Source organism: Balaenoptera physalus (genome assembly GCF_965194825.1).
Source record: "Balaenoptera physalus genome assembly, chromosome: 10".
Classification (NCBI taxonomy): Eukaryota; Metazoa; Chordata; class Mammalia; order Artiodactyla; family Balaenopteridae; genus Balaenoptera; species Balaenoptera physalus.
Genome location: NC_138889.1, coordinates 58,255,691 through 58,283,229, shown reverse-complemented (window position 1 = coordinate 58,283,229; position 27,539 = coordinate 58,255,691). Strand labels below are relative to the sequence as shown.

The window sequence follows — 27,539 nt, the reverse complement described above, 5'->3', positions numbered from 1 at the left end:
GTCTCAAACACAGAGAGTACCTGCTGCTATCCTAACAATACCCCCTTACATGTGCCAAAGGCTCTACTAAGGATAAAATACTTCACACACTTCTCCCTGGAGCCTCAAGATAGGTGTTTGAGGGAGTCCCAGAGCAAGTCTATTCTGGACCCAGGACTACAGCCCAAGTTTCTTGACTTCCAGTGCTCTATGTTTTCATGGCATGGCTTCCCAAACCTGGCTGTGCATCCAAATCTACCTGAGCAGCTTTTAGTAATACAGGTTCCTGGGCCTCACTACAGACTCAGGAATTAGAATTTCTGTATTTTTAACAAGCTTCCCAGGAACAAGTAACCAGTCTGTGAACCAGCATTTAGGAATCCTTCTCCTAAATCATCATGCTTCAGATAAATATGTTGAAATTATAATTCTTAACTAACATGCCAACTTCTCCAGTCTCCTTGCCTGAATCACCCATTTCACAGAGCTCCATCTTCTAGGTTCTCTTGTATGAGTTTTTCATTTCGCTAGTTTACTCATCCCTTTCCACCTTCATTGTCCCCCTTCTAGTATTACTTGATGGTACTGGGGTTATCATTTTTATTTTTTCTTATGCCATTTCCACCCTATCCCAAGGTCTTTCCTTGGACTGATTAACAATGATAATAATAATAACATGAACTATCATGATAATGATGAGAACAACAACTAACATTAATGAGAATTTACAGGAGTTAAGGAAGCATTCCAAGCACTTCAAAGGTATTTTCACAGCTAATCCTCACAACAGCTCTACTAGGCATGTACATTAGAAGCTCTTAACCAACTTCCAGTAAACTGAGGCTCTTAATCCTCTCTGGGAACCTGACTGACCAGTGCTTTGGCCTGCTTCAGGATGCCCACCAAGTGAGTTGTACCGTCACCAAGAATCAGTTGTTCTTACTACCCAAATGGCTTAGAACAGCTGTACCAGTTGTTAAAATTGTGCAGTGTAATTCAGTGTTACTTAAATCTGTAAAATCTGAGTTAAAAAGTATGTCATTTTCAAGGAAACTAAGTCGATGCTTTGAAAAACTTGATGAAGAAAGAAAAGGTCATTACAAAATAAACTGCTTTTGATTTAGCTATAAGAGAAACACTAAGAGATGAGGGGAGGATTATAAAAAATTGGGTGGCTTCCTCCTTCCTGTCATTTCTCCAAATGACTTCATGTTCTTGTTTTTTTTTTTAATTTTTAAAAATATTTATTTATTTATGCATCTTGACTGCTCTGGGTCTTAGTTGAGGCATGCAGGATCTTTTAGTTTCGGCATGCAGTATCTTTTTGTTGTGGCATACAGACTCTTAGTTGCAGCATGCAGACCTCTTAGTTGTGGCATGCAGACTTAGTTGCAGCATGCAGGCTTTTTGGTTGTGGCATACGCGAATTTTTAGTTGCAGCATGCGGGTTTCTTAGTTGTGGCATGCAGACTTCTTAATTACAGCATGCGGGCTCTTAGCTGTGGCATGCGGGCTTCTTAGTTGTGGCATGTGGGTTCTTAGCTGCGGCATGCGGACTCCTTAGTTGTGGCATGTAGACTTCTTAGTTGCGGCATGCGGGCTTCTTAGTTGTGACATGCAGATTTCTTAGTTGCGGGCTCTTAGTTGTGGCATGCAGGATCTTTTAGTTGCTTCTTAGTTGCAACATGTGAACTCTTAGTTGAGGCATGTATGCGGGATCTAGTTCCCTGACCAGGGATCGAGGCCAGGCCTCCTGCATTGGGATCGCAGAGTCTTACCCTCTGGACCACCAGGGAAGTCCCTCAAGTTCTTGTTGTGCTTTAAGGAAACAAAACTTAGAAATCATAGATGGTTCATTAGGAAGTATACAAAAGCAAGAGAATACAGAATTCAATCAGCTGAAATACACTCAAAGGAAAGACGTCAAAAAGTGAATGAATAGTTTAAATTAAAATGTGTGAGGTATGTATGTGGTAGATTGTTTATAAAAACGACCAAAATATTCCTCCCAAAATGCAGGTCTATATGCAATGTGACTTTGCTCTTCCTCTCCATCAAAAGGTAAAGTCTGTTTCTTCCCTGCCCCACCTTGAATCTGGACTTGACCATGTGATTTTCTTTGGCCGATGGAACATTAGCAAACATCACACTGGGAGATCCTCGAAAAGGTATGTGCACTGGGACTTCACCTCTCTTGCTGCTGAGAACCCAATGCCACCAGGTGAACATGCACAAGCTGGATTCCTTGAGGATGACTGACCAAACGAAGAGAGACCACACTCATCTCAGGTAAGACCACAGACATATGAATGGGGCCATCCTACCACTTAGTCCAGCCAAACTGGCTGAGCACAGAGAAACCACTCAGCCATCATAGAGAATGTGACAAATTTGTTTCTTTTAAGCCACTAACTATTAGGTACGTTTTTTAAAATGTAGTAAAAAGCTAATAGACTGTATATCATTCATTTCATGATTCCCCATTTAAAATTTTTGAATTAACAGACTGCTAAGCAGACAGAATTATTTTGGATAAAATTGCTTCTATTGTAGTATTTTTTAACATCTTTATTGGAGTATAATTGCTTTACAATGGTGTGTTAGTTTCTGCTGTATAACAAAGTGAATCAGCTATACAAATACATATATCCTCCCTCTTGCAGCTCCCTCCCACCCTCCCTATCCCACTGCTCTAGGTGGTCACAAAATTCCAAGCTGATCCCTCTGTGCTGTGTGGCTGTTTCCTACTAGCCATCTATTTGAGATTTGGTAGTGTGTATATGTCCATGCCACTCTCTCACTTCGTCCCAGCTTACCCTTACCCTTCCCCCTCCCTGTGTCCTCAAGTCCATTCTCTACGTCTGCATTTTTCTTCCTGTCCTGCCCTTAGGTTCTTCAGAACTTTTTTTTTTCTTTTTTACATTCCATATATATGTGTTAGCATACAGTATTTGTTTTTCTCTTTCTGACTTACTTCACTCTGTATGACAGACTAGGTCCATCCACCTCACTACAAGTAACTCAATTTCGTTTCTTTTTATAGCTGAGTAATATTCCATTGTATGTATGTGCCACATCTTCTTTATGCATTCATCTGTTGATGGACACTTAGGTTGCTTCCATGTCCTGGCTATTGTAAATAGTGCTGCAATGAACATTGTGGTACATGACTCTTTTTGAATTATGGTTTTCTCAGGGTATATTGCCAGTAGTGGAATTGCTGGGTCGTACAGTAGATCTATTCTTAGTTTTTGAAGGAACCTCCATACTGTTCTCCATAGTGGCTGTATCAATTTACATTCCCACCAACAGTGCAAGAGGGTTCCCTTTTCTCCACACCCTCTCTAGCATTTATTACTTGTTGATATTCTGATGATGGCCATTCCGACTGGTGTGAGGTGATACCTCATTGTAGTTTTGATTTGCATTTCTCTATGATTACTGATGTTGAGCATCCTTTCATGTGTTTCTTGGCAATCTGTATATCTTCTTTGAAGAAATGTCTATTTAGGTCTTCTGCCCATTTTTGGATTGGGTTGTTTGTTGTTTTAATATTGAGCTGCATCAGTTGCTTATAAATTTTCGAGATTAATCCTTTGTCAGTTGCTTCATTTGCAAATATTTTCTCCCATTCTGAGGGTTGTCTTTTTGTCTTGTTCATTGTTTCCTTTGCTGTGCAAAAGCTTTTAAGTTTCATTAGGTCCCATTTTTTATTTTTGTTTTTATTTCCATTTCTCTAGGAGGTGGGTCAAAAAGGATCTTGCTGTGATTTATGTCATAGAGTGGTCTGCCTATGTTTTCCTCTAAGAGTTTTATAGTGTCTGGCCTTATATTTAGGTCTTTAATCCATTTTGAGTTTATTTTTGTGTATGGTGCTAGGGAGTGTTCTAATTTCATTCTTTTACATGTAGCTGTCCAGTTTTCGCAGCACCACTTACTGAAGGGGCTGTCTTTTCTCCATTGTATATTGTGGCCTCCTTTGTCAAAGATAAGGTGACCATATGTGCATGGGATTACCTCTGGGCTTTCTATACTGTTCCATTGATCTATATTTCTGTGTTTGTGCCAGTACCATACTGTCTTGATTACTGTAGCTTTGTAGTATAGTCTGAAGTCAGGGAGCCTGATTCCTCCAGCTCCGTTTTTCTTTCTCAAGGTTGCTTTGGCTATTCGGGATCTTTTGTGTTTCCATACAAATTATGAAATTTTTTGTTCTAGTTCTGTGAAAAATGCCATTGGTAGTTTGATAGGGATTGCATTGAATCTGTAGATTGCTTTCGGTAGTATAGTCATTTTCACAGTGTTGATTCTTCCAATCCAAGAACATGGTATATCTCTCCATCTGTTTGTATCATCTTTAATTTCTTTCATCAGTGTCTTATAGTTTTCTGCATACAGGTCTTTTGTCTCCTTAGGTAGGTTTATTCCTAGGTATTTTATTCTTTTTGTTGCAGTGGTAAATGGGAGTGTTTCCTTAAATTCCCTGTCAGATTTTTCATCATTAGTGTATAGGAATGCAAGAAATATCTGTGCATTAATTTTGTATCCTGCTACTTTACGAAAATCATTGATTAGCTCTAGTAGTTTTCTGGTAGCATCTTTAGGATTCTCTATGTATAGTATCATGTCATCTACAAACAGTGACGTATTTACTTCTTCTTTTCTGATTTGGATTCCTTTTCTTTCTTTTTCTTCCCTGATTACCGTGGCAAAACTTCCAAAACAATGTTGAATAAGAGTGGTGATGGGCTTCCCTGGTGGCGCAGTGGTTGAGAATCTGCCTGCCAATGCAGGGGACACGGGTTCGAGCCCTGGTCTGGGAAGATCCCACATGCCACGGAGCAACTGGGCCCGTGAGCCACAATTACTGAGCCTGCGCGTCTGGAGCCTGTGCTCCACAACAAGAGAGGCCGCGATGGTGAGAGGCCCGCGCACCGCGATGAAGAGTGGCCCCCGCTTGCCGCAACTAGAGAAAGCCCTCGCACAGAAAAAAAAAAAAAAAAAAAAAAAAAAAAAAAGAGTGGTGAGAGTGGACAACCTTGTCTTGTTCCTGATCTTAGAGGAAATGTTTTCAGTTTTTCACCACTGAGAATGATGTTGGCTGTGGGTTTGTCATATATGGCCTTTGTTATGTTGAGGTAAGTTCCCTCTATGCCTATTTTCTGGAGGGTTTTTGGGTGTTGAATTTTGTCAAAAGTTTTTTCTGAAGCTATTGAGATGATCATATGGTTTTTCTCCTTCAGTTTGTTAATATGGTTTATCACATTGATTAATTTGCATATATTGAAGAATCCTTGCATTCCTGAGATAAACCCCACTTGATCATGGTGTATGATCCTTTTAATGTGTTGTTGGATTCTGTTTGCTAGTACTTTGTTGAGGAGTTTTGCATATATGTTCATCAGTGGTACTGGCCTGTAGTTTTTTGTGTGATATCTTTGTCTGGTTTTGGTATCAGGGTGATGGTGGCCTCGTAGAATGAGCTTGGGAGTGTTCCTCTCTCTGCTATATCTTGGAAGAGTTAGAGAAGGATAGGTTTTAGCTCTTCTCTAAATGTTTGACGGAATTCGCCTGTGAAGCTATCTGGTCCTGGGCTTTTGCTGGTTGGAAGATTTTTAATCACAGTTTCAATTTCAGTGCTTGTCACTGGTCTGTTTATATTTTCTATTTCTTCCTGATTCAGTCAGAAGGTTATGCTTTTCTAAGAATTTGTTTATTTCTTCCAGGTTGTCCATTTTAATGGCATTAGTTGCTTGTAGTAATCTCTCATGATCCTTTGTATTTCTGCAGTGTCAGTTGTTACTTCTCCTTTTACATTTCTAATTCTATTGATTTGCGTCTTCTCCTTTTCTTGATGAGCCTGGCGAATGGTTTATCAATTTTGTTTATCTTCTCAAAGAACCAGCTGTTAGTTTTATTGATCTTTGCCATTGTTTCTTTCATTTCTTTTCCATTTATTTCTGATCTGGTCTTTATGATTTCTTTCCTTCTGCTAACGTTGGGGGTTTTTTGTTCTTCTTTCTCTAATTGCTTTAGGTGTAAGGTTAGGTTGTTTATTTGAGATGTTTCTCGTTTCTTGAGGTAGGATTGTATTGCTATAAACTTCCCTCTTAGAACTGCTTTTGCTGCATCCCATAGGGTTTCGGTCATCGTGTTTTCATTGTCATTTGTTTCTAGGTATTTTTTGATTTCCTCTTTGATTTCTCCAGTGATCTCTTGGTTATTTAGTAGTGTATTGTTTAGCCTCCATCTGTTTGTATTTTTTACAGAGTTTTTCCTATAATTGATATCTAGTCTCAAAGCGTTGTGTTTCGAAAAGATACTTGATATGATTTCAATTTTCTTAAATTTATCAAGCTTTGATTTGTGACCCAAGATATGATCTATCCTGGAGAATGTTCCATGAGCACTTGAGAAGAAAGTGTATTCTGTTGTTTTTGGATGGAATGTCTGAAAAATATCAATTAAGTCCATCTTGTTTAATGTATCATTTAAAGCTTGTGTTTCCTTATTTATTTTCATTTTGGATGATCTGTCCATTGGTGAAAGTGGGGTGTCAAAGTCCCCTACTATGATGGTGTTACTGTTGATTTCCCCTTTTATGGTTGTTAGCATTTGCCTTATATATTGAGGTGCTCCTATGTTAGGTGCATAAATATTTACAATTGTTATATCTTCTTCTTGGATTGATCCCTTGATCATTATGTAGTGTCCTTCTTTGTCTCTTGTAACAGTCTTTATTTTAAAGTCTACTTTGGCTGATACGAGAACTGCTACTTCAGCTTTCTTTTGATTACCATTTGCATGGAATATCTTTTTCCATCCCCCACTTTCATTCTATATTTGTCCCTAGGTCTGAAGTGGGTCTCTTGTTGACAGCATATATATGGGTCTTGTTTTTGTATCCATTCAGCCAGTCTATGTCTTTTGGTTGGAGTATTTAATGCATTTACATTTAAGGTAATTATCGATATGTATGTTCCTATTACCATTTTCCTAATTATTTTGGGTTTCTTACTGAAGGTCTTTTCCTTCTGTTGTGTTTTCTGCCTGGAGAAGTTCCTTTAGCATTTGTTGTAAAGCTGGTTTGGTGGTGCTGGATTCTCTTTGCTTTTGCTTGTCTGTAAAAGTTTTAATTTCTCTGTTGAATATGAATGAGATCCTTGCTGGGTAGAGTAATCTTGGTTGTAGGTTTTTTCCCTTTTATCACTTTAAATATGTCCTGCCACTCCCTTCTGGCTTGCGGAGTTTCTGCTGAAAGATCAGTTGTTAACCTTATGGGGATTCCCTTGTATGTTATTTGTTGTTTTACCCTTGCTGCTTTTACTTTTTCTTTGTATTTAATTTTTGATAGTTTGGTTAATATGTGTCTTGGCATGTGTCTCCCTGGATTTATCCTGTATGGGACTCTGCACTTCCTGGACTTGATTGACTATTTCCTTTCCCATACTAGGGGAGTTTTCAACTATAATCTATTCAAATATATTCTCAGTCCTTTTCTTTTTCTCTTCTTCTTCTGGGACCCCTATAATTCGAATGTTGGTGCGTTTAATGTTGTCCCAGAGGTCTCTGCGACTGTCGTCAATTCTTTTCATTCTTTTTCCTTTATTCTGCTCTGCAGTAGTTATTTCCACTATTTTATCATCCAGGTCACTTATCTGTTCTACTGCCTTAGTTATTCTGTTATTGATTCCTTCTAGAGAATCTGAAATTTCATTTATTGTGTTGTTCATCGTTTGTTTGCTCTTTAGTTCTTCTAGGTCCTTGTTAAACGTTTCTTGTATTTTCTCCATTCTATTTCCAAGATTTTGGATCATCTTTACTATCATTACTCTGAATTCTTTTTCAGGTAGACTGCCTATTTCCTCTTCATGTGTTTTGTTTGGTGGGTTTTTACCTTGCTCCTTCATCTGCTGTGTGTTTCTCTGTCTTCTCATTTTGCTTAACTTACTGTGTTTGGGGTCTCCATTTCGCAGGCTTCAGTTCGTAGTTCCCGTTGTTTTTCTTGTCTGCCCCCAGTGGGTAAGGTTGGGTCAGTGGGTTGTGTAGGCTTCCTGGTGGAGCGGACTGGTGCCTGTGTTCTGGTGGATGAGGCTGGATCTTGTTTTGCTGGTGGGTCGGACCACGTCCAGTGGTGTGTTTTGGGGTGTCTGTGACCTTATTATGATTTTAGGCAGCCTCTCTGCTAATGGGTGTGGTTGTGTTCCTCTCTTGCTAGTAGTTTGGCACAGAGTGTCCAGCACTGTAGCGTGCTGGTCATTGAGGGGAGCTGGGTGTTAGCATTGAGATGGAGATCTCTGGGAGAGCTTTTGCCATTTGATATTACATGGAGCTGGGAGGTCTCTGGTGGACCAATGTCCTGAACTCGGCTCTCCCACCTCAGAGGCACAGGCCTGACACCCAGCTGGAGCACCAAGACCCTGTCAGCCACATGGCTCAGAAGAAAAGGGAGAATGGGAAGGAAGGATGGAAGGAAGGAAGGAAGGAAGGAAGGAAGGAAGGGAGGGAGGGAGGGAGGGAGGAAGGAAGGAAGGAATGAAGGAATTAAAATACAAAATTTAAAAATTATTAAAAATAAAAAAAATTAAAAGGAAGGAAAGAAAGAAGAGAGCAACCAAACCAAAAAACAAATCCATCAATGATAACAAGTGCTAAAAACTACACACACACACACATACACACACACACACGGACAGACAGAACCCTAGAACAAATGGTAAAAGCAAAGCTATACAGGCAAAATCACACAAAGAAGCATACACATACACACAAAAAGAGAAAAAGGAAAAAAATATATATGTATATATAAAAAAATTTAAAAAGGAGAACAACCAAATCAGTAAACAAATCTACCAATGATAATAAACTCTAAATATTAAACTAAGATAAACATAAAACCAGAAACAAATTAGGTGCAGAAAGCAAACCCCAAGTCTTCAGTTGCTCCCAAAGTCCACTGCCTCAATTTTGGGATGATTCATTGTCTATTCAGGTATTCCAGAGATGCAGGGTACATCAAGTTGATTGTCGAGATTTAATCCGCTGCTCCTGAGGCTGCTGGGAGAAATTTCCCTTTCTCTTCTTTGTTCACACAGCTCCTGGGGTTCAGCTTTGGTTTAGGCCCCACCTCTGCATGTAGGTAGCCTGAGGGCGTCTGTTCTTTGCTCAGACAGGACAGGGTTAAAGTAGCAGCTGATTAGGGGGCTCTGGGTCACTCAGGCTGAGGGGAGAGAGGGTTACAGAATGCAGGGCGAGCCTGCGGTGGCAGAGGCCAGCATGACATTGCAATAGCCTGAGGCATGCCGTGTGTTCTCCAGGGGAAGTTGTCCCTGGATCCCGGGACCGTGGCAGTGGAGGGCTGCACAGACTCCCAGGCAGAGGAGGTGTGGATAGTGACCTGTGCTTGCACATAGGCTTCTTGGTGGCAGCCGCAGCAGCAGCAGCCTTAGCATTTCATGCCCGTCTCTGGTGTCCGCACTGATAGCTGCAGCTCCCGCCCGTCTCTGGAGCTCGTTTAGGCGCTGCTATGAATCCCCTCTCCTCGTGCACTCCGAAACAATGGTCTCTTGCCTCTTAGGCAGTTCCAGACTTTTCCCCAGACTCCCTCCCAGCTAGCTGTGGTGCACTAGCCCCCTTCAGGCTGTGTTCACACAGCCAACCCCAGTCCTCTCCCTGGGATCCAACCTCCGAAGTCTGAGCCTCAGCTCCCAGCCCCCACCCGCCCCAGCCGGTGAGTAGACAAGCCTCTCAAGCTGGTGAGTGCTGGTCGGCACCAATCCTCTGAGCGGGAATCTCTCCACTTTGCCCTCTGCACCCCTGTTGCTCTCCTCCTTGGCTCTGAAGCTTCCCCCCCGCCACTCCCTGTCTCTGCCAGTGAAGGGGCTTCCTAATGTGTGGAAACCTTTCCTCCTTCACAGCTCCCTCCCAGAGGTGCAGGTCCCATCCCTATTCTTTTGTCTCTGTTTTTCCTTTTTCTTTTGCCCTACCCAGGTACGTGGGGAGTTTCTTGCCTTTTGGGAAGTCTGAGGTCTTCTGCCAACGTCCAGTAAGTGTTCTGTAGGAGTTGTTCCACATGTAGATGGATTTCAGATGTATTTGTGGGGAGGAAGATGATCTCCACATCTTACTCCTCCACCATCTTGAAGGTTTCCCTATTGTAGTATTTTTATCCCCAATTTACAAATAAACAAATAACCTGTCTGAGGCCCAGACAGGTTAACTAACATTTCCAAGTTCACACAGTAAGTGGTTAGAGCCAAGATTTGAATCTGCATATTCTAACCCAGAGTGTAGGCTGCTTAGGAAAGCCTTTGGGATACTGGCCCCACCCCCCTGAACAAAGTGACTTTGGGTCCTTTAAAAAAGCCCAGGCCAGGTGTAGAAGGAAGTTTTTTATTTACATTCTTTTATACTCTTTGAATTTTGAATCACATGAATTTATTATCAACTCAAATATGAATTAAAATATTAAAATGAAAAGTTTTACTTAATAAAGTTTTATTTGATATATCCAAAGGGACAACTTTAAGACATTATTGATTTAGGGGGATAGGATTATGGAGGAGTGTATTGCTTTCTAATTTATAGATTTTTATAATGATTGAATTTTATATAATGAATAAGTTTACTTTGCAATCAATTTTAAAAAACAAAAATATTAGAAAAGTATATAGTACATATATGAAGAGGGATAGTATGGGGACAGACAAGTGGAGAGGCTTTACCTATGCCAAGGGACCTGCCATCCAAGGTTTCCTTGAGGGTCATCTACAGAAAACTGCCCGAGCCACCAAGAAAGAAGGGGTAAGCAATTTTACACTGCCGCCAGAGTAGTGTACTGAGTACTGTACTGAGTAGTACTCAGTGCAGTACTAGCCCTATGAGATTGTGCCCTTGGCCTTGATCCCCTTTCTCCTGCTCCTGACCCTGATCAAGACAGAAACAAGGGCCAGTGAACCTGGAGTTATGGAGAAAGCAACAAGAAATATTTAGGCCTCTCATTTAAAAAGCTTTAATTTTCAAGGCAGTTTAGAGTCTGGGTTATTCTCTGGGCTAGACTGTTGATGCTGAACTGAGACTTTTTGGTGACTAAACTGTACTTTAAGAAATTATCTAAGAGTGACTAGAAAAGCTATGGGACCTGAGTGAGACCTCATTCAAGGGCAGGGAAAGATCTAGTTCACAGAGCAGTTTAAAGAGTCAGTGGAGAGAAATTAAGCTCTTTTCTGTTATAGATGTCCGATTCAGTCAACATACTCTACACTGATTTGAAAAACAGCTTCTGAAGCAGTTAACTGGTTAGCTGGGGTTCCCTCTACAGACAGTAAGTGGTGGGATTTAGCTGGGATTAAAACACAGGTCTTCAGGTCCCCCACACTTCTGGCCGTAAGCAGTAGCAGGGCAGAAGGGGAAATCAAGCTCGGTGGCTGGACACTCACTCTCCTTTTCAAAAGCATTTTGCTCAGGACACACAGTTTTCACTTTGGAATCAAGTACACTTGATTTTCTCCCCACACCCCATGCCACTGTCATTGTTGCTGTGCCTACAGGAAGGTGTGGCTGCAGTAACAAAACTCTGGAGTCAGACCTCATTTTGAATCTTGTATCATGTGAAGCTACAAACTTCAGATCCCCCATGGGGATACTCCTAGTGGCTAACTCAGAGGGTTAAATTACATAATGCATGAAAGGCACAGTGTGAGGATTCAATAAATAGCAATTATTGAAACAACATTAATTTTTCCCTGAAAATCACAGAGGGATCTGGGTGAGAGAAGGGGGAATGCCATCTCCAATGTCACATAAATCTCTGCTCTTCAACAGCTTCCCTGGGGACTGCACAGTGGGCAGTGTAGGGATGGGGTGGGGGACAGAGACCCCTATTGTACCAGAGTTGGAAGAACAATCTGGACTATCAGCTCACCATGAAGAAGTAAGGGTGATTTATCTCATTCAGGACCTGAATGTTGTCTGTGGTCACTGAGTAAATGCTGGAGCACCAGGCCAGTGAGAAAAGCCAAGGTTCATTGACGATGTATAAGTTGATGTTGATGTTAACTGCTTTATATTCTCTGGGAAGAAAAAGAACCCACCGGAGATTTAGACTTAATCTCACTCTCATCATGTAAAAGGGAAACAGCCACCGTGTTTGTGAAAGGCTGTTGCTTAAATCACCAGAAGTAGTTGGTAGTAGGACAACTTATGATATGACATGCAGAATGAGCTCAAGTTACAGTGAGATAAAGAACTGGATTTAATACCTTTGCTCCTGTACCAACAGTAGTATTTTAGTAAACTGGCTTCCTAAGGGAAAGAGAAGGAAGGGAAAGAAGGAGGAGAGGGAGAGAGGGAGGGAGGGAGGAAGGAAGGAGAGATGGAGGGAAAGAAAAAAAATAAGAAAAGCTCTAACTGTAGAATTTGCCAATTTCCATGGTGTAAATACTCCCACAATTTGCTCCCATAAGCTGAAATGAACCAGCTCCAGTACACTATTGTGTAGCAAATGTACTTACTTCCATCAGAGTACTTACCACACTCTACTCTATTTATCTGCTTTCCTATCAGTCTTCTTTACTTGACTGTAAGCAAATTAAAAGCAGAGACTGTGTCTTACTCATCTCTGTATATCCAGTACCTAGCATATCTGCCTTCAGAAATAGTTAAAGGAAGGAATGAAGAAATGAACACCAATTTGGTGAATATTTAAATTTCAAATATAAAGAATTTTTATAAGCATTGAGTAGGGGGAATGGAACACAACACTTCCCAATGTCAGAACTTCAAATGTCAGTAAATATTTGTGCAGTATCGACAGAAACAGTAGAAGAACACCTAGTCAAGCTGTCATTTTCAGAGATTATATTTCTCAGAAAATACACCACGTAAGTGCCTTCAAAAGACTTTTTAAACCCTGAGATGGTATAGCATATTGAAAACAGCTCTGTACAAGCCTGGGTTTGAATCCCAGCCACATACTAACTTGGCAAGTTCTTAGGCTCAGTGTATAAACTGTAAAATAAAAATAACCATACCACCTTTACAAGAGTGCCTGCCATTAGTTACCCAATATGTTAGACTGTCTTTAAGACAATTCTACAGATCACCTAAAGATAAATTTAAAAAATAGAAATAAGGAAATGGTTTTGAAAAAGCTACTTTTTATACTTTTTGAAACCAACACTCAAAAACCAAACACATTTCTATATATTAATGAACATACAGAAATTGAAATTTAAAACAATACTATTAGCAATCACTCCAAAGAAAATTAAATAATTAGGTATAAACTTAATAAAACAAGGAAGGATCTGAAAGCTGTAAACTGCATAATAGTGATGAAAGAATACGTTTAAAACATAGGAGAAATCTTTGAGATCTAAGAGGTAGACAAAGAACTCTTAGATTTGACACTAAAAGCATGATCCATAAAAGGTAAAATTGACAAGTTAGACCTCATCAAAATTTTAAAATTCTGCTCTGTGGGAGACTCTGTTAAGAGGATGCTACAGACCAGCCATACTGGGACAAATTATTTACAAACAACATATGCAACAGAGGACTAGTATCTATAATATAGAGAGAACCCTCAAAATTCAATAATAAAAAAAATTCAAGCAATTCAGTTAGAAAGGATATGAAGAGACATTTCACTGAAGAGGGTATACCATTGGAAAATAAACACATGATAATATGGGCAACATCATTAGCCATCAGAGAATGAAAATTAAAACCACAATGAGATGTCACTACACACCGATTGGAATGGCTACAATAATATAGTGACAATGCCAAAAACTGGTAAGGATGTAGAGGCTCTAGGTCATTATACATTGCTGGCAGGAACATAAAAGTTTCCCAAAAAAAGTTTGGCAGTTTTCATAAAACTAGACAAGTAATTACCATAACCCAGCAACTGCATTCTTAGGTATTTATCTCATAAAAACACTTATTTCACAGGAGAGGATTCTTGGAAGATGGCAGAGAAGGAAACACCAGGAATTTCTCTCCCCACCTAGACAACAACTGCACTAAAAGAATCTGCCTACTATAACTATTTTGTAGCTATGGAATCTATTGAAGGCTTTCAACTTCCAGGGGAGTTTTGGATGGTAAGTTATAGTTAACTTTGGTTGATTTCATCACTTGGCACAGTAGCAGTTACAGTACACCAGTCCCATGGCAGGCAGCTGTGCCCATGTTCCTGAAGCAGCTTGCACAAACCTTGTAGGAGCCAAGGTGAGCCAAAAGGATGCTATCCTTCATATATTAGGGATCTGTGCTCCGATCACTGATTGATGCTTCCATTCACAGAGCTGTAGACAGAGTAGGGAAGCCATGATTTTTGTACCTCCCCCCACTGTTGCAAACCCCTCCCACTCCCACTGAAGTGACTACCAGGGGTTAAAAGGGCCAGCACTCTTTCCTCCCCACCTTTTATTTTTCTTTTTTTCCCTTTTTGGGAGTCATACATTAAAGACTAGGACATGCAAAAGCAATTTATATATGGGGAAAATTAGAAAGTGACCATGTATGAGCAGGGAAAGGAACACAAGAGATTTGAGAAGAACTCAGGCTGATCCTTGGCACAGAGACAGCCAACAACAACAAATAAACAAATAACAAAAATACAGCATACCTTGAGGAAGGGAAGAATCTGATTTCCAGAGTTACCAGATTATTAGATTGAAATATACATTTTTCAAAAAAAAAAAATCACAAGGCATACTAAGAAACAAGAAAATAGGGTCCATTCAAAGGAAAAAAAATAAATTGATAAAAACTGTTCCCAGAGAAGAGTTGTTGGCAGATATGCTAGACAAAGACTTGGAAACAAATCTCTTAAAGATACTCAAAGAACTAAAGGAAGATGTAGATAAAGTTTAAAAATGTATAAACAAAATTTAAATATTAATAAAGGAACATAAATCCTAACAAAGAAACCAAAAAGAATTCTAGAACTGAACAGTATAGTAACTGAAATGAAAATTTTGATATTAGGATCCAAAGGCAGATTTGAGCAGGTAGAAGAAAGAATTGGTGAACTTGAAGATAGGCCAATAGACGTTAACCATTCTGAAGAACAGAAAGAAAAAAAATTGAAGAAAAGTGAACAGCCTAAAATATCTATGGGACACCATCAAACAGATCAATATATGCATTCTTGGATTCCCAAAAGGAAAAGAGAAAGAGAACAGGACAGAAAGAATATTTGAAGAAATAATGGCTTAAAACTTCTCAAATTTGATCAAAGACATGAAGGAAAACATCCAAGAAGATCAACAACCTCCAAGTAAGATGAATTCAAAGGGACTCACACTGAGACGCATTATAATCAGACTTTCAAAAGCCAGAGAGAGAATACTGAAAGCACCAAGAGAGAAGCGACTTGTCTCATACAAGGGATCCTCAACATCACCAGCAGATTTCTCATCAGAACTTTGGAGGCCAGAAGGCAGTGGACCAACCTATTCAAAGTGTTAAAATACTGTCAATGAAGGATCCTATATCCAGAAAAACTGTCATTCAGAAGTGAGAAACAAATTAAGATATTCCCAGAAGAACTAAAGCTGAGGGAGTTCATGGCCACTAGACTCACCTTGCAAGAAAAACTAAATGGAGTCCTGCAAGGTGAAATGAATGGACACTAGACAGTTACTCAGAATTGAATGAAGAAATAAAGATCTCAATAAAAGCAAATATATGGGCAATTATAAAAGCTAGTATTATTGTAACAATGGTTTGTAACTGTACTTTTTATTTTCTACATGATTTGAGACTAGTATATCTAAAGAAAAAAATAATTATTAGCCTAAAAGTTAGTATTATTGTAAATTTGGTTTGTAGCTCCAAAAGTTGTTTTCTATGTAATTTGAGACTAACGCATTTTTTTAAATTACTAGTTTATGTTTTGGTGCACACAATGTATAAAGATTTAATTTTCTGACATTAACAACCCAGAAAGGTAGGAATAGATCTGTAAAGGAACAGAGTTTTTCTATATTATTGAAGTTAAGCTGATATAAGTTCAAATAAGAGTGTTAAAGCTTTAGTATAGTAAATGTAATTCCCATGGTAACCACAAATAAAATAGATATAGAATATACACCCCCAAAAAATGAGAAAAGGATTTAAACATTTCACTATAAAAGATCAACAAAACAACAAAGAAAATTGTAATGCAGAAACCAAAGGGACAAAAAAGCTATAAGGCATATAGAAAGTAAAGAAAAAAAAAACAAAACAGATGACAGAAACAAAATAACAAGTATTTACAGAAATGACAGAAGTAACACTGTGACAAAATCTCTCCTTGTCAGTAATTATTTTAAATGTAATTGGGTCAACCTCTCTAAGTAAAAGACAGAGACTGGCAGAACAGATAAAACATGTTTCAATTCATGATGTCTACAAGAGACTCACTTTATATTCAAAGACACAGATAGATTACAAGGGAAAGGATGGAAAGACAGTCCATGCAGATAGTAACCAACAAGAGCAGGGGTGGCTATGCTGATGTTAGACAAAATAGGCTTTATATCGAGGTTATAAGAGACAAAGAAGGACATTATATATTAATAAGAGATTCAATACAGACAAAATAGGCTTTATATCGAGGTTATAAGAGACAAAGAAGGACATTATATATTAATAAGAGATTCAATACAGCAAGAAGATACAACAATTGTAAACATTTACACACCTAATGACAGACCAGCAAAATTTACAGAGCAAAAACTGACAGAATTGAAGGGAGAAATAGACAACTGTACAATAATCATTAGAGATTTCAATATCCCACTCTCAACAATGGATAGAACCACACCAAAGGTAAGTAAGGAAATAGAGTACTTAATCAACACAAGGACTAACTATATCTAACAGACATATATATAACACTCAGCCCAACACTAACAACATACACATTCTTCTCAAGTGCACACTTTGCAAGATAGACCACATGTTAGGCAACAAATTAAGACTTGATAGATTCAAACAGATTGATACCATACAAAGTATCTCCTCCAACCACAACAAGATGAAATTAGAAGTCAATAACAGAAGGAAAACTGTAAAATTCACATATTCGTGGAACTTAACACACTTTTAAACTACCAATGGATCAAAAAAGAAATCACAAGGGAGATTACAAAATACTTGGAGACAAATGAGAATAAAAACACAACATACCAAAATTATGGCATGCAGCAAAAGTGGTGCTGGGGATAAATTCATAGTTATACATGCTTACATTTAAAAAACAAGGAAGATCTCAAATCAGCATCCTAACTTTGTAACTTAAGGAACTAGAAAAAGAAGAACAAATTGATCCAACATAGCAAAAGAAAGAAAATAATAAAGATTAGAGCAGATATAAATGAAATAGAAAACAGAAAACCAATAGAGAAAATCAATGAACCCAAAGGTTAGTTCTTCAAAAAGATCAACAAAATTGATAAACCTTTATCTAGATGTACTATTAATAAAAAGAGAAACTCAAATTACTGAAAGCAGAAATAAAATTGGGGATATTACTACCAATTTTACAGAAATAAAAAGGATTATAAGAGAGTACTATGAACAGTTGTATCCCAACAAATTGGATAACCTAGCTGAAACAAATTCCTAGAAACACAAAACCTACCTTTTAATCATAAAGAATTAGAAAATGCAAATAGACATACAATGAATAAGGAGATTGAATCATTAACCAAAAACCTTCCAACAAAGAAAAGTCCTGGACCCATTGCCTTCACTGTTGAATTCCACAAAACGTTTCAAGAAGAACTAATACTAACCCATTAGGATAGCTACATCAAGAAAAAAAAAAAAAAACAGAAATCAACAAGGGTGCGGAGGACATAGAGAAATTGGAACCTCTGTGTACTGTTGGTACAGCTGTTATGGAAAGCAGTGCGACAGTTCCTCAAAATATTAAAAATAGAATTACCATATGATCAGAAAGTCCACTTAATGGATATATTGCCAAAACAACTGAAAGAAGGGTCTTGAAGAGATATTTGTACACCCATATTCATAGCAGCATTATTCACTATAGCTAGAATGTGGAAGCAACTCAAGTGTTCATCAACTGATGAATGAATAAGCAAACTGTGGTATATACATGCAATGGAATATTATTTAGCCTTAAAAAAGAAAGAAATTCTGCAATGGATGGATTTAACATGGATGAACCTAGAGGATTTTATGCTAAGTGAAATAAGCCAGTTGCAAAAAGACAAATACTACATGATTCCACTTATATAAGTCAAAATCAGAGAAAGAAAGCAGAATGGTGGTTGCCAGGGTCTGGGGGTTGGGGAGTTGGTAGGGATGTTATTGTTTAATGAGTATAGAATTTGAGCTTACAAGACAAAAAGAGTTAGGTAGCTTGATGGCAGAGATGGCTGCACAATGTAATGAATGTATATTAAAATGACTGAACTGTATGTTTACAAATGATTAAAACAGTACATTTTATATTATGTATATTTTTACCACAGTTAAAACATTTTAAAAAAATGACTAAAATCTGAATAAACTATAGGCTTTTAGTTTAAAAACCTTATGTTCACATGAAAACCTGTACACAAATGTTCATAACAGATTTATTTATAATAGCTCATAAACAGAAACAGTCAGATAGCCTTAAGTTGGTGAATGATTAAACAAACTTCAGTACCTCCACACAATGGAATACTACTCAGCAATGAAAAAGGATAAACTATTGATATATATATAATAACCTGGATAACTCTCAAAGGGAATTATATTGAATGAAAAAAAGCCAATCACAACAGGTTATATACTCTATGATACTATCTATATTACATTCTCAAAATGACAAAATAATAAAAGTAGAGAACAGATTAGTGATTGTGAAGAGCTAGGGTTTGGGGTGAGGGGAAGTGGAAGGAAGTAAGGGGAGTGTAGTTATCAAAGGGAAACAAAAAGAATACTTCCAGTGATGAAACTAGTCTATGTCTTGGTTGTGGCACTGGATATACAACCCTACACATGTGATAAAACTGCACAGAGCTATATATACAAACACACACAAGATGAATATAAGTAAAACTGGGGAAATTTGAATAAGATTGGTGGGTTGCATCAATGTCAATACCTTGGTTTTGATATTGTACTAAAGTTTTGCAAGTTTTACCATTGGAGTAAACTGAGTAAAAGGTATACAGGATCATTTTGTGTTATTTCTTACAGGTTAATATGCAATTATCTCAAAATAAAAAGTTTAATTAAAAAAACACAATTTTAAAAAATATAATAAAAATGTACTCTGGGGTTTATAACAAAAATATTATTTATAACAACAATAGCACAAAGGGCAGCAGATAGTCAATGGAATTAAGATTTCAATATTCTATACTTTATATTATGGAATAATTTAACTCAAGGTGGATTGTAATAAGATAAGGATACTTTTTACAATTCCTAGAACAACCAGTAAAAAATAATTTAAAAATGTAAGAAGCCAGTAGAGGAGATAGAATAGAATACTAAAAAATAATTAACTAAAAAAAATTAAAAGGCAGGAAAAGAATGACCAAAATAACCAACCTAGAATAAAAAGGACAAATAGAAAAAATGGTATGATGTAATATAAACCCAAGTATATTAATTATTAAACTAAATATTAATGGGCCAAACATTCTCATTGAAAAGCAGAGACTGTCCTACTAAATATAAAAGCAAGAACCAATAATATTTTTTAAGAGATGTTTATAAGAGATGTACTTTAAATATAAAGACACAAAGCAGTTGAAAGACAAAGGACACAAAAAGAAATTCACACAAATACTAATTATAAGAAAGCAAGTGTGTCAATATTAATAAAAGTAATCTTTAGACAAGAATTATAATCAGAGAAAATGGACATTTCATAATGAAAGGGTGGATTCACCAGAAAGATCTAACAATTCTAAAATGCAAATATACCTAATAAAAGTTTAAAATATGAGAAGCCAAACAACCATAACAATCACAATAACAGCAACAAACAGAGCTAAAGGGAGAAATATACAAATCAACAATCATAGTTGGAGATACTACACCACCTTCTCCATAACTGACAGATGATGCACAAGGAGGCCTTAATTTCTCTCTGACTGAAGAGGTTGCTCCCAGAAGAAAGAAGGAAGAAGCATGGTCTAATCTCCTTGTCAACATGATACCTACACCTCTTTTCTAAGTAGAATGATAATATTTACCAGGAAGAGAGGCCTTATGTATAGAACATTTTTTAAAAGGATGTTTGTGGTTGAGTATTTCTTTATTATATATTTTGTAAATAAATACAGAATGTGGATTTATGACGCATGCGTCCCTGGAGAAAGTCACATAAGCTATACAACTCCCTGGGAGTATTAAATGCAGACGCTCTGTAACTCAAATGCTCTCCTTCTAAGTGAAATAACCCTGCAAACACTCACTTGGAGGTCGTATCTATTACCGTGGGCCACAGAGTATGTGTCCAATAAAGGAAGAAACCTGCAAAGTTGAAATCAATGTCTCTGACCTCTCCTTGCTTTGTCTGAGCCTCTTGATAGACTGCTGTATCTTTGAAATTAATTATAAAACTTCATAGTAAGTTCTCTGATGTGTGTGAGTTTGATCTACAAACTAATGTTTTGTGTTAACTGAATAGAAAAAGCAGGGGGAAAATGTAGTATAAAATGCTTAAAAAGACTATCAACCAATTTAAACTAATTGATATTTATAGAATATCACACCCAACAAATGAAGAGAGCTCACCTTTTTTCAGGTAGACATGGGAAGTTCACCAAGATATACAATATAGTGGTCTATAAGACAAGTTTAAATACATTTAAGTATTGAAATCATGTGTTTTATAATGTTCATCGAACACTCTTGATTAGCACCAAGGTGAGCTTTGGTGAGATTTTTTATCATTTCTATGTGTCTGGACTACAAGAAGAAATCAATGGGGGAGGAGATTTATAAATCAGCATTCATGTCAAGACAAATCAAAATAATGCCTCTATTATTTCAATCAATAAAGCATTTTTATTCCCAACATCTGATATACACATTGTGTCCATCTGTTTGTACTTTGAATTGACAGCTTTGCCTTATACCAAAACAAACCTTTCAAAGGCATGTCAATAAAATTAAAAATTTTAAAAGAAAAACAATAAAGTATTGAAATCATATAGAGTTGTTCTCTGGTCACAGTGACCTTAAATCAGAAGTCAATAACACTAGAGTAGATGGAAAATCCTCAAATTTTAAAAAAGTTAGCAACACGTTTCTAAATAATCCATGAGTCAAGTGGGAAATATAAAAATTTTTAAATATTTTAAACTGGATAATAAGAATATATCAAAATTATTTGTAGAATGCAATTAAAGCAATGCTTGCAGGGAAATTCATAGCTTTAAATGTTTACATTAGCAAAGAAGATCTAGAAACAATCACCTAATTTTCTGCTTCTAAAAGAAGAGCAAATTAAACCTAAAGGAAATAGAAGAAAGAAAATAATAAAGATAACAGCAGTCAACGAAATAGGAAAGAAAATGTGCAACAGAATAAAGCTAACGAAGCCAAAATTTGGTGTTTTGAAATGGTTAATAAAATTCATAAACCCCTGGCAAGACTGACCAAGAATCAGAGGGAAAATAAAAATTTCCAGTACCAAAATGTATTGGAACTACAGGTGACAGTTGCACAACATTGTGAATGTATTAAATGTCACTGAATTGTTTACCTTAAAATGGTTAACTTTATGTGAATTTCACCTCACTAAATTTTTAATAAATTAAAAATTTTTTAAACACTTAAAAATTCCCACATCAGAAATAAAACAGAGGGCATCTCTATATTCATATAAGTTTGATCAAAGTAATGTATTTAAAGCATTCTCAGTCAAAATGGCAAGGTCACAATGTTTTGTGAGTGTGGTCTGATGGAAGTAAGCACTGATCACAGAGAATGTATTGGAAATGTGATCATAATAAGTATTCTGGTCATGAACAGTATACAAATAACAAGTTACAACCGCTTAACTTCTTAAAATTTAGTGTTTCTTGAGGGGAATGACTTGGAATAAAGTCTGCTCATGAACGGTCATGATCAACCTTGTATTATAGGCATACGGAAAAAACCCTTATTCTTCTTATTAGAATATATAGTTTCCTTAAGAAAAAGGATGATGCCTCGCTTATGTTGACTTTTCACATAAAACTAGCATGGCGCACTGTACATATTACTACTCAGTGAATATCTGCTGAGCTAAATTAAACTGCTTGATTTTCTAATAGGACTCAGGATATGATCTCTCTTAAGTCTGATGCCAGCTGAAACTATGCCCATATAACTATGGCCAAGGAATAACTAAAGGCTTATTAGTGAAAGAATTTGGACTCTGGAGTCTGTCAGGCCTATATTTAAATCTCAGTGTGGTCCCTTACTGACCAACTGTATTGACGTTGGTGAATTACCTAACCTCCCTGAACTTTTCCTCTTTAGAGGCAAGATTCCTCATTCGCAGAATGGTGGTGATGATAATTTCCAGGGCACAGCATGTAAGCATGGTGATGATAAAAGCAACATTCATACGACAACATATAAACAACATTATGTTCATACATTTGCCCAGCATTTTGCCCTGTGCATATATGAATTATGTCACTTAATCCTTTAACCATTCTATCAAGTTACTGTTATCCTTAATTTTCAAATGAGAAAACTGATTATTAGAAACTTGTCCAAAGTCACACGTGTAGCTGATGGGTAAGCCAGAATTTCAAAAAGAGCCTGTGGTCTACCAACAGAACTTGACACATAATAAAGGCTCAATAGTGGAAGCTATTATAATTATTTCCAACTACTAGATTAATCTAAATTATGATTAGGAGAGAAGGAAATCATCTTGGAGCCATTTTCTCTTTGATAAAAAAGTAAAAGGAAATAGAAATACACTCAAAACAGAGGAGTAGTTGGGCAAAGAGAAATCTTCTGAATGGGAAATAGAGGTAAAACATGTATAATTATCTAATTGTAAAAGAAAAAAGACATATTTTATGATCATCTCCCCCCATGGCCAGAGAGGCCAGAAAAGTCGGAACATGAACAGAGGTGTACCAACAGCCTAGCTCATGGCTTGAGACACAGAAAGATATTTAGCGGAATTTTTACTAGCTCAAGGAGATTTTGGAGATATGTATGTATATCTGAACAAAAAATATATATATAAGTTCAGACTGTCTCTGAAGCATTTACAATTATCAGAAAAAAATTATTTTTAATCTAAGAGGAAGGGAATATGGATTAAATTAAACAGTGATTAATAATAGTTAAGTTTGAAAAAGTTACCATTTTATTCCCAGGTGCTTTTAATTCTGAAAATCTGTCTCTGATTATATATTTATAAATGTGGTGGTTAAGAATTTCAGTTTCTTCTCATACTTGGCTGTTGTAAGGGTTTTTCTAATAATGATTTAATTATGTTCTGAATTTTATCTATAAGAAATCTGGCTATCTGGATTACAAAGTTATTTACAAGGTACTGCAATGCATCTAGTAATGGCAGAAGGAAATCAACAACTTTCTGAGTTCTGACTTTTCAATGATCAATTTATATAAAAACAAAAACACCAAGCATACAAAAAGGTGTGTTGAATGATGAGAGATTGAAGCATGAAGGAGGAGCTGAAGAGTATGTTCCAGGAAGAGTCTACCCTTGATAAATGTTTGTTGGCAGAGATGGAGGGAAGGGTAAGAAGATGAAAACAGGGGATTCCAAAAAGATAGCCACACACAGAAATCCTGAGGTGGGAGGGGGAACCTAAGTAGCTTGGTTGGGATGCAGATTTCGTGCAAGTAAGGCAATATATGCCAGAAGAGATGTGGTCACTTACCTCAATCCACTGTAGAACAATCTCTTGTAGTCAACATTTATTCTACTGATATTTTCTTTTGTGAGGCGTTCAATGGAGAATAACTGGCCCACTTGCTGAAAACCAGGAGCTCTTTTCCTGACATACTCCCTATCAAAACCAGGCACCCAAAAAATCTGTAAGGAAAAACAGGAAGTCTCTCAGTGGATAATCCAGCCGTTTGGGTACAAACAGCCCCAAGTAGAATGGGTGGAGCCCCATTCCAGCATGGGTAACAGTCCATAGGGAGCAGAGAGATTCTAGCCCTTGGTGATAGAGTCAACCTGGCCTAATATTGTCTAATGAATTCTTATAATGGGGTTTTCAGCCAGGTTGTTCTGGAGCTGAGTTTTCTCAGTTAACATCATGGGACCAAGGGTCCACTGTGTCCTCACACTAGCCAGAGTGGATGAGGAGCTGGTACGTGTGGATGAAAGGTGGGAATCATAAGCATCTCCTCTAGCTAATGATGCTAAAAATCATCTTTGCAAGGAGTCATTTCCTGCCAACAGGGAATGCTATTATGACTCATCTGTGGAAATAGTTCTATTTGCAAAAAGACACATATTTGTTTCACTCATAGCTTTCTTCTATATTCTGAGAATTTAAGACATTTGGAATGACTGACTGCCCAAATGCAGAGTTGCTTCTGAAAAACATGATGAAAAAGTCTCTGCTCAAAAAGTCTCTTTATATGTCATTAATGAAAGCCAAGTCCTCAAAGCCGTAATGTTCCATACCGAGGCTCTTTCTTTTTTTTTTATAAGGACCAATGGCAATAGAACTTGAGTGGCTTGGCCAATTAAATAAATTATTCCCCCCAGTGGGGAGCAGCAACTAAGAGAAGAAAGAAGGGGTAGATTCTTTCTCCCTGTTACCTCGAGGCTCTTTCTAATAGCTGTATGCTGGTGATGGTGCAGGTCACATCATATAGCCATTACACACATTCCCTTTTAACAGAGTGGTGACATTTCATTTGGTTTGTAATAGCAAATAGCCTCAATGTTTTTCCCCACTGATGTAAATTTAATTGGGTCATTCTTAGATTGCCACATATAGCTGTATAAAGTAGTCATCTCCATTTTTACAGGGAGCAAAATTATTTTAGGATTCCAGGGAAGATCTACAAGGTAGGTCAGATTCAGCTGCTATGCTCCTGGGACACGCTACCCACCTCCCAACCTCTACCATAAATACTAAGATAGACATACCAGATGTTGCTCAATCTTAGAGTCAAGGATCACGCTTACTACATGGCGGACATACGAGCTTCTGTGAAAATGTCTTGGTGCAGGGGCATTAAGATCAAATATCACAGATTTTTTTTCCTTCTGTGCAAGTTCCAATAATTCAGTTAGTTTTGGAATCTTCTGATTTCCTGCTTTTTCTCTATCAGCCTCTGATAGGGGCTTCATATTGTAAAATGGTTTGAACTAAAAATAAATATATCATAGAAAACATTGGCTCCTATCAAAAGCATTTTCCAATTCTCCTGCTTTTAGCCCCACACCCAGCCCTACCTCCATGTTGGTCCATTATCATTCAACCCACCAGACCCTCCAAAATACTGGTCCTGAGAAAAGATTTGCCAAGAAGAGAAATTAAATGTAATCTCCATAGGTAATCATGGTATTTGGAATGATTTATTCTATATTGTAGAACCTGTTGTATTTGTACTGAAGGTCCTTCATGTTCTTGTCTTGAACTTCCTTTTCAACCTTTTTCTTTCTATAACTCAAAGTATTACAATCCCCTTTCAGTTGCACTGGCTTCCACATTTTCTCTCACTGTTCTAGTTTTGTGTAATGGAAAGAAAATAGGCTTTGACTTCAGACTGAATTGAATTCAATCCCAGCTCTATCACTCACTTGCCTTCCTTACCATATCCACCTGTTAAAATCCTATCCTCAAACTGCAAAGCCCAGTTCAAATGCTACCTCCTTAATTAACCCTCCCTTAAATATTCCTAAACTAAAGAGACTTCAATGGTGCTAAACCCCAATGACCCATTTTTAGGTCTTTGTAATTGTATGTCTCATTCTGCCTTCTACAGTCATTTGTACACATCCTAGACCAGATTCAAATCCTAGCTTCATATACTTCTTGCTGTGTAACATTGATAAAACCATTTAAAATTTCAAAGTCTTCATTACCCTAATATAAAATGGGGAAGGGGAGAAGTAATCTATGTATTCACAGGATTATTTTGAAGATCAAGTATGATAAAATATTTACCAGGTCTAGGAGCGTGTCTGGTACACAGAGAAATGCACAATTCACAATAGTTCCCTCACTCTTTACTGCTCCTACTGGAGTGCAACTCCCTAATGGCAGGAACTGTTATAATTTCTTTGCAGTACACAGCATTTCATCTTATACCTCAGTCCATACACATATTAGCTATATTAAATTTAATAGATGGCTACTTTTATTGTCATTTGCCAATTTTAGATCATTTGTAGGTAAAGTCAGTGACAACAGGCTATCTCTCAGGAGAAGGAAGCAGCAGCTACCTCACATTTTACCAAGACTCAAATAATCTCTCTTTTTCTCTATACAACTTTATCTTCATTCTCCTTCTCGCCCTTTCTATTTCTTCTCCATCCTTTGACTTCCTAAGCAACCTGCCCTTTCTCACCTTTTTCTCAAGAAAGAATAAATCACATTGCACAATATTCCCATGCTATACCTGAAGGCAGACAGTAAGTCTGGAATTAAACCATGGTCTACATCTGAGTAGAGGTTTATAAGTAAAAGTTTTCTTAATCCTCAGGAAAACAGAAATTTGCTTTGGAATACAAGCTTTTGTTAGATTCTATCAGATCTAGACCAACTGATTCACTAAATCACTAGACCTTCATGAGGGGAAAATTGTTAAAAGAACAGGATGGGAAAGACCAAGAAAGGATTTAAATAACTCAGCTGTGCATAATTTTTAAAATGTCCCTGAATGGGCAAAAGGAATAAGAAATGCACTATACAAGGACATTTATTTATGAAACCTTTACTTTAATGATAAAGTGGATGAAAAATTCAAAATAGTAAAACTATAAAGATTAATCAATAGGAGAGTTTAAAACTAGATTCCAGTAATCTCTAAACAGCATTACAGGGTAGATCTAATATCTGAAGTAAGTTGAGCCTCTTTTTTATATATAAAATGGGGGGACTTATTCAGAAAAATAAACTGGAAAGGGACAATGCCAGTTTAGACTATCTCCAATATAAGGTTGAACATTTTCAAAACAGTACTAAAAAGTCCTTGGTTCTCTATGCCTATGCTTAGAAAAATTGCAAGTAGAAGAGCCAGTGGGTGATCCAATGTATCATATTGGTTTAGAAGTAGGAAAATTATCCAAAATCTGCCCAATGATGCCACTTTGAGGGAAACAATACCACTCAACAGACAATTATGATGAGAACTATCTGTAAATATCAATGAACAACAATACAGTTTTCTTGTTGATACAGGTACAACTACCTTTACTATTAATGTCACTACCATAGAAAATCAGATTTCTCAGAGTACTAAAACCAAGAAGTGGGAATTTTTAACAATCTTAAGTGCTTTTCCATGTCTTTATCTATAACTGTCAGAAGAACACTCCTTTCTTCTCTATGGCACATTCTTATAAGTTTTGTTAGGAACCT

The 27,539-nt window shown here is 37.2% G+C and overlaps 1 protein-coding gene across 17 annotated transcripts in view; it reads right to left on the bottom strand.

The window, feature by feature from the left end:
- Nucleotides 1–27,539, bottom strand: part of GDPD4 (glycerophosphodiester phosphodiesterase domain containing 4) — a 283,424-nt gene that overhangs the window by 147,609 nt on the left and 108,276 nt on the right. For 14 of the 17 annotated variants that reach the window (XM_082410330.1, XM_082410323.1, XM_082410329.1 and 11 more), the window contains 2 exons: nt 23,871–24,025; nt 11,903–12,050 (listed from right to left, as the gene is read on the bottom strand). In XM_082410330.1, the coding sequence (XP_082266456.1) occupies nt 11,903–12,050; nt 23,871–24,025 (303 nt within the window). The remainder of the gene's footprint in view (nt 1–11,902; nt 12,051–23,870; nt 24,026–27,539) is intronic. The other 3 variants (XM_082410317.1, XM_082410318.1, XM_082410322.1) reach the window with 1 other exon arrangement.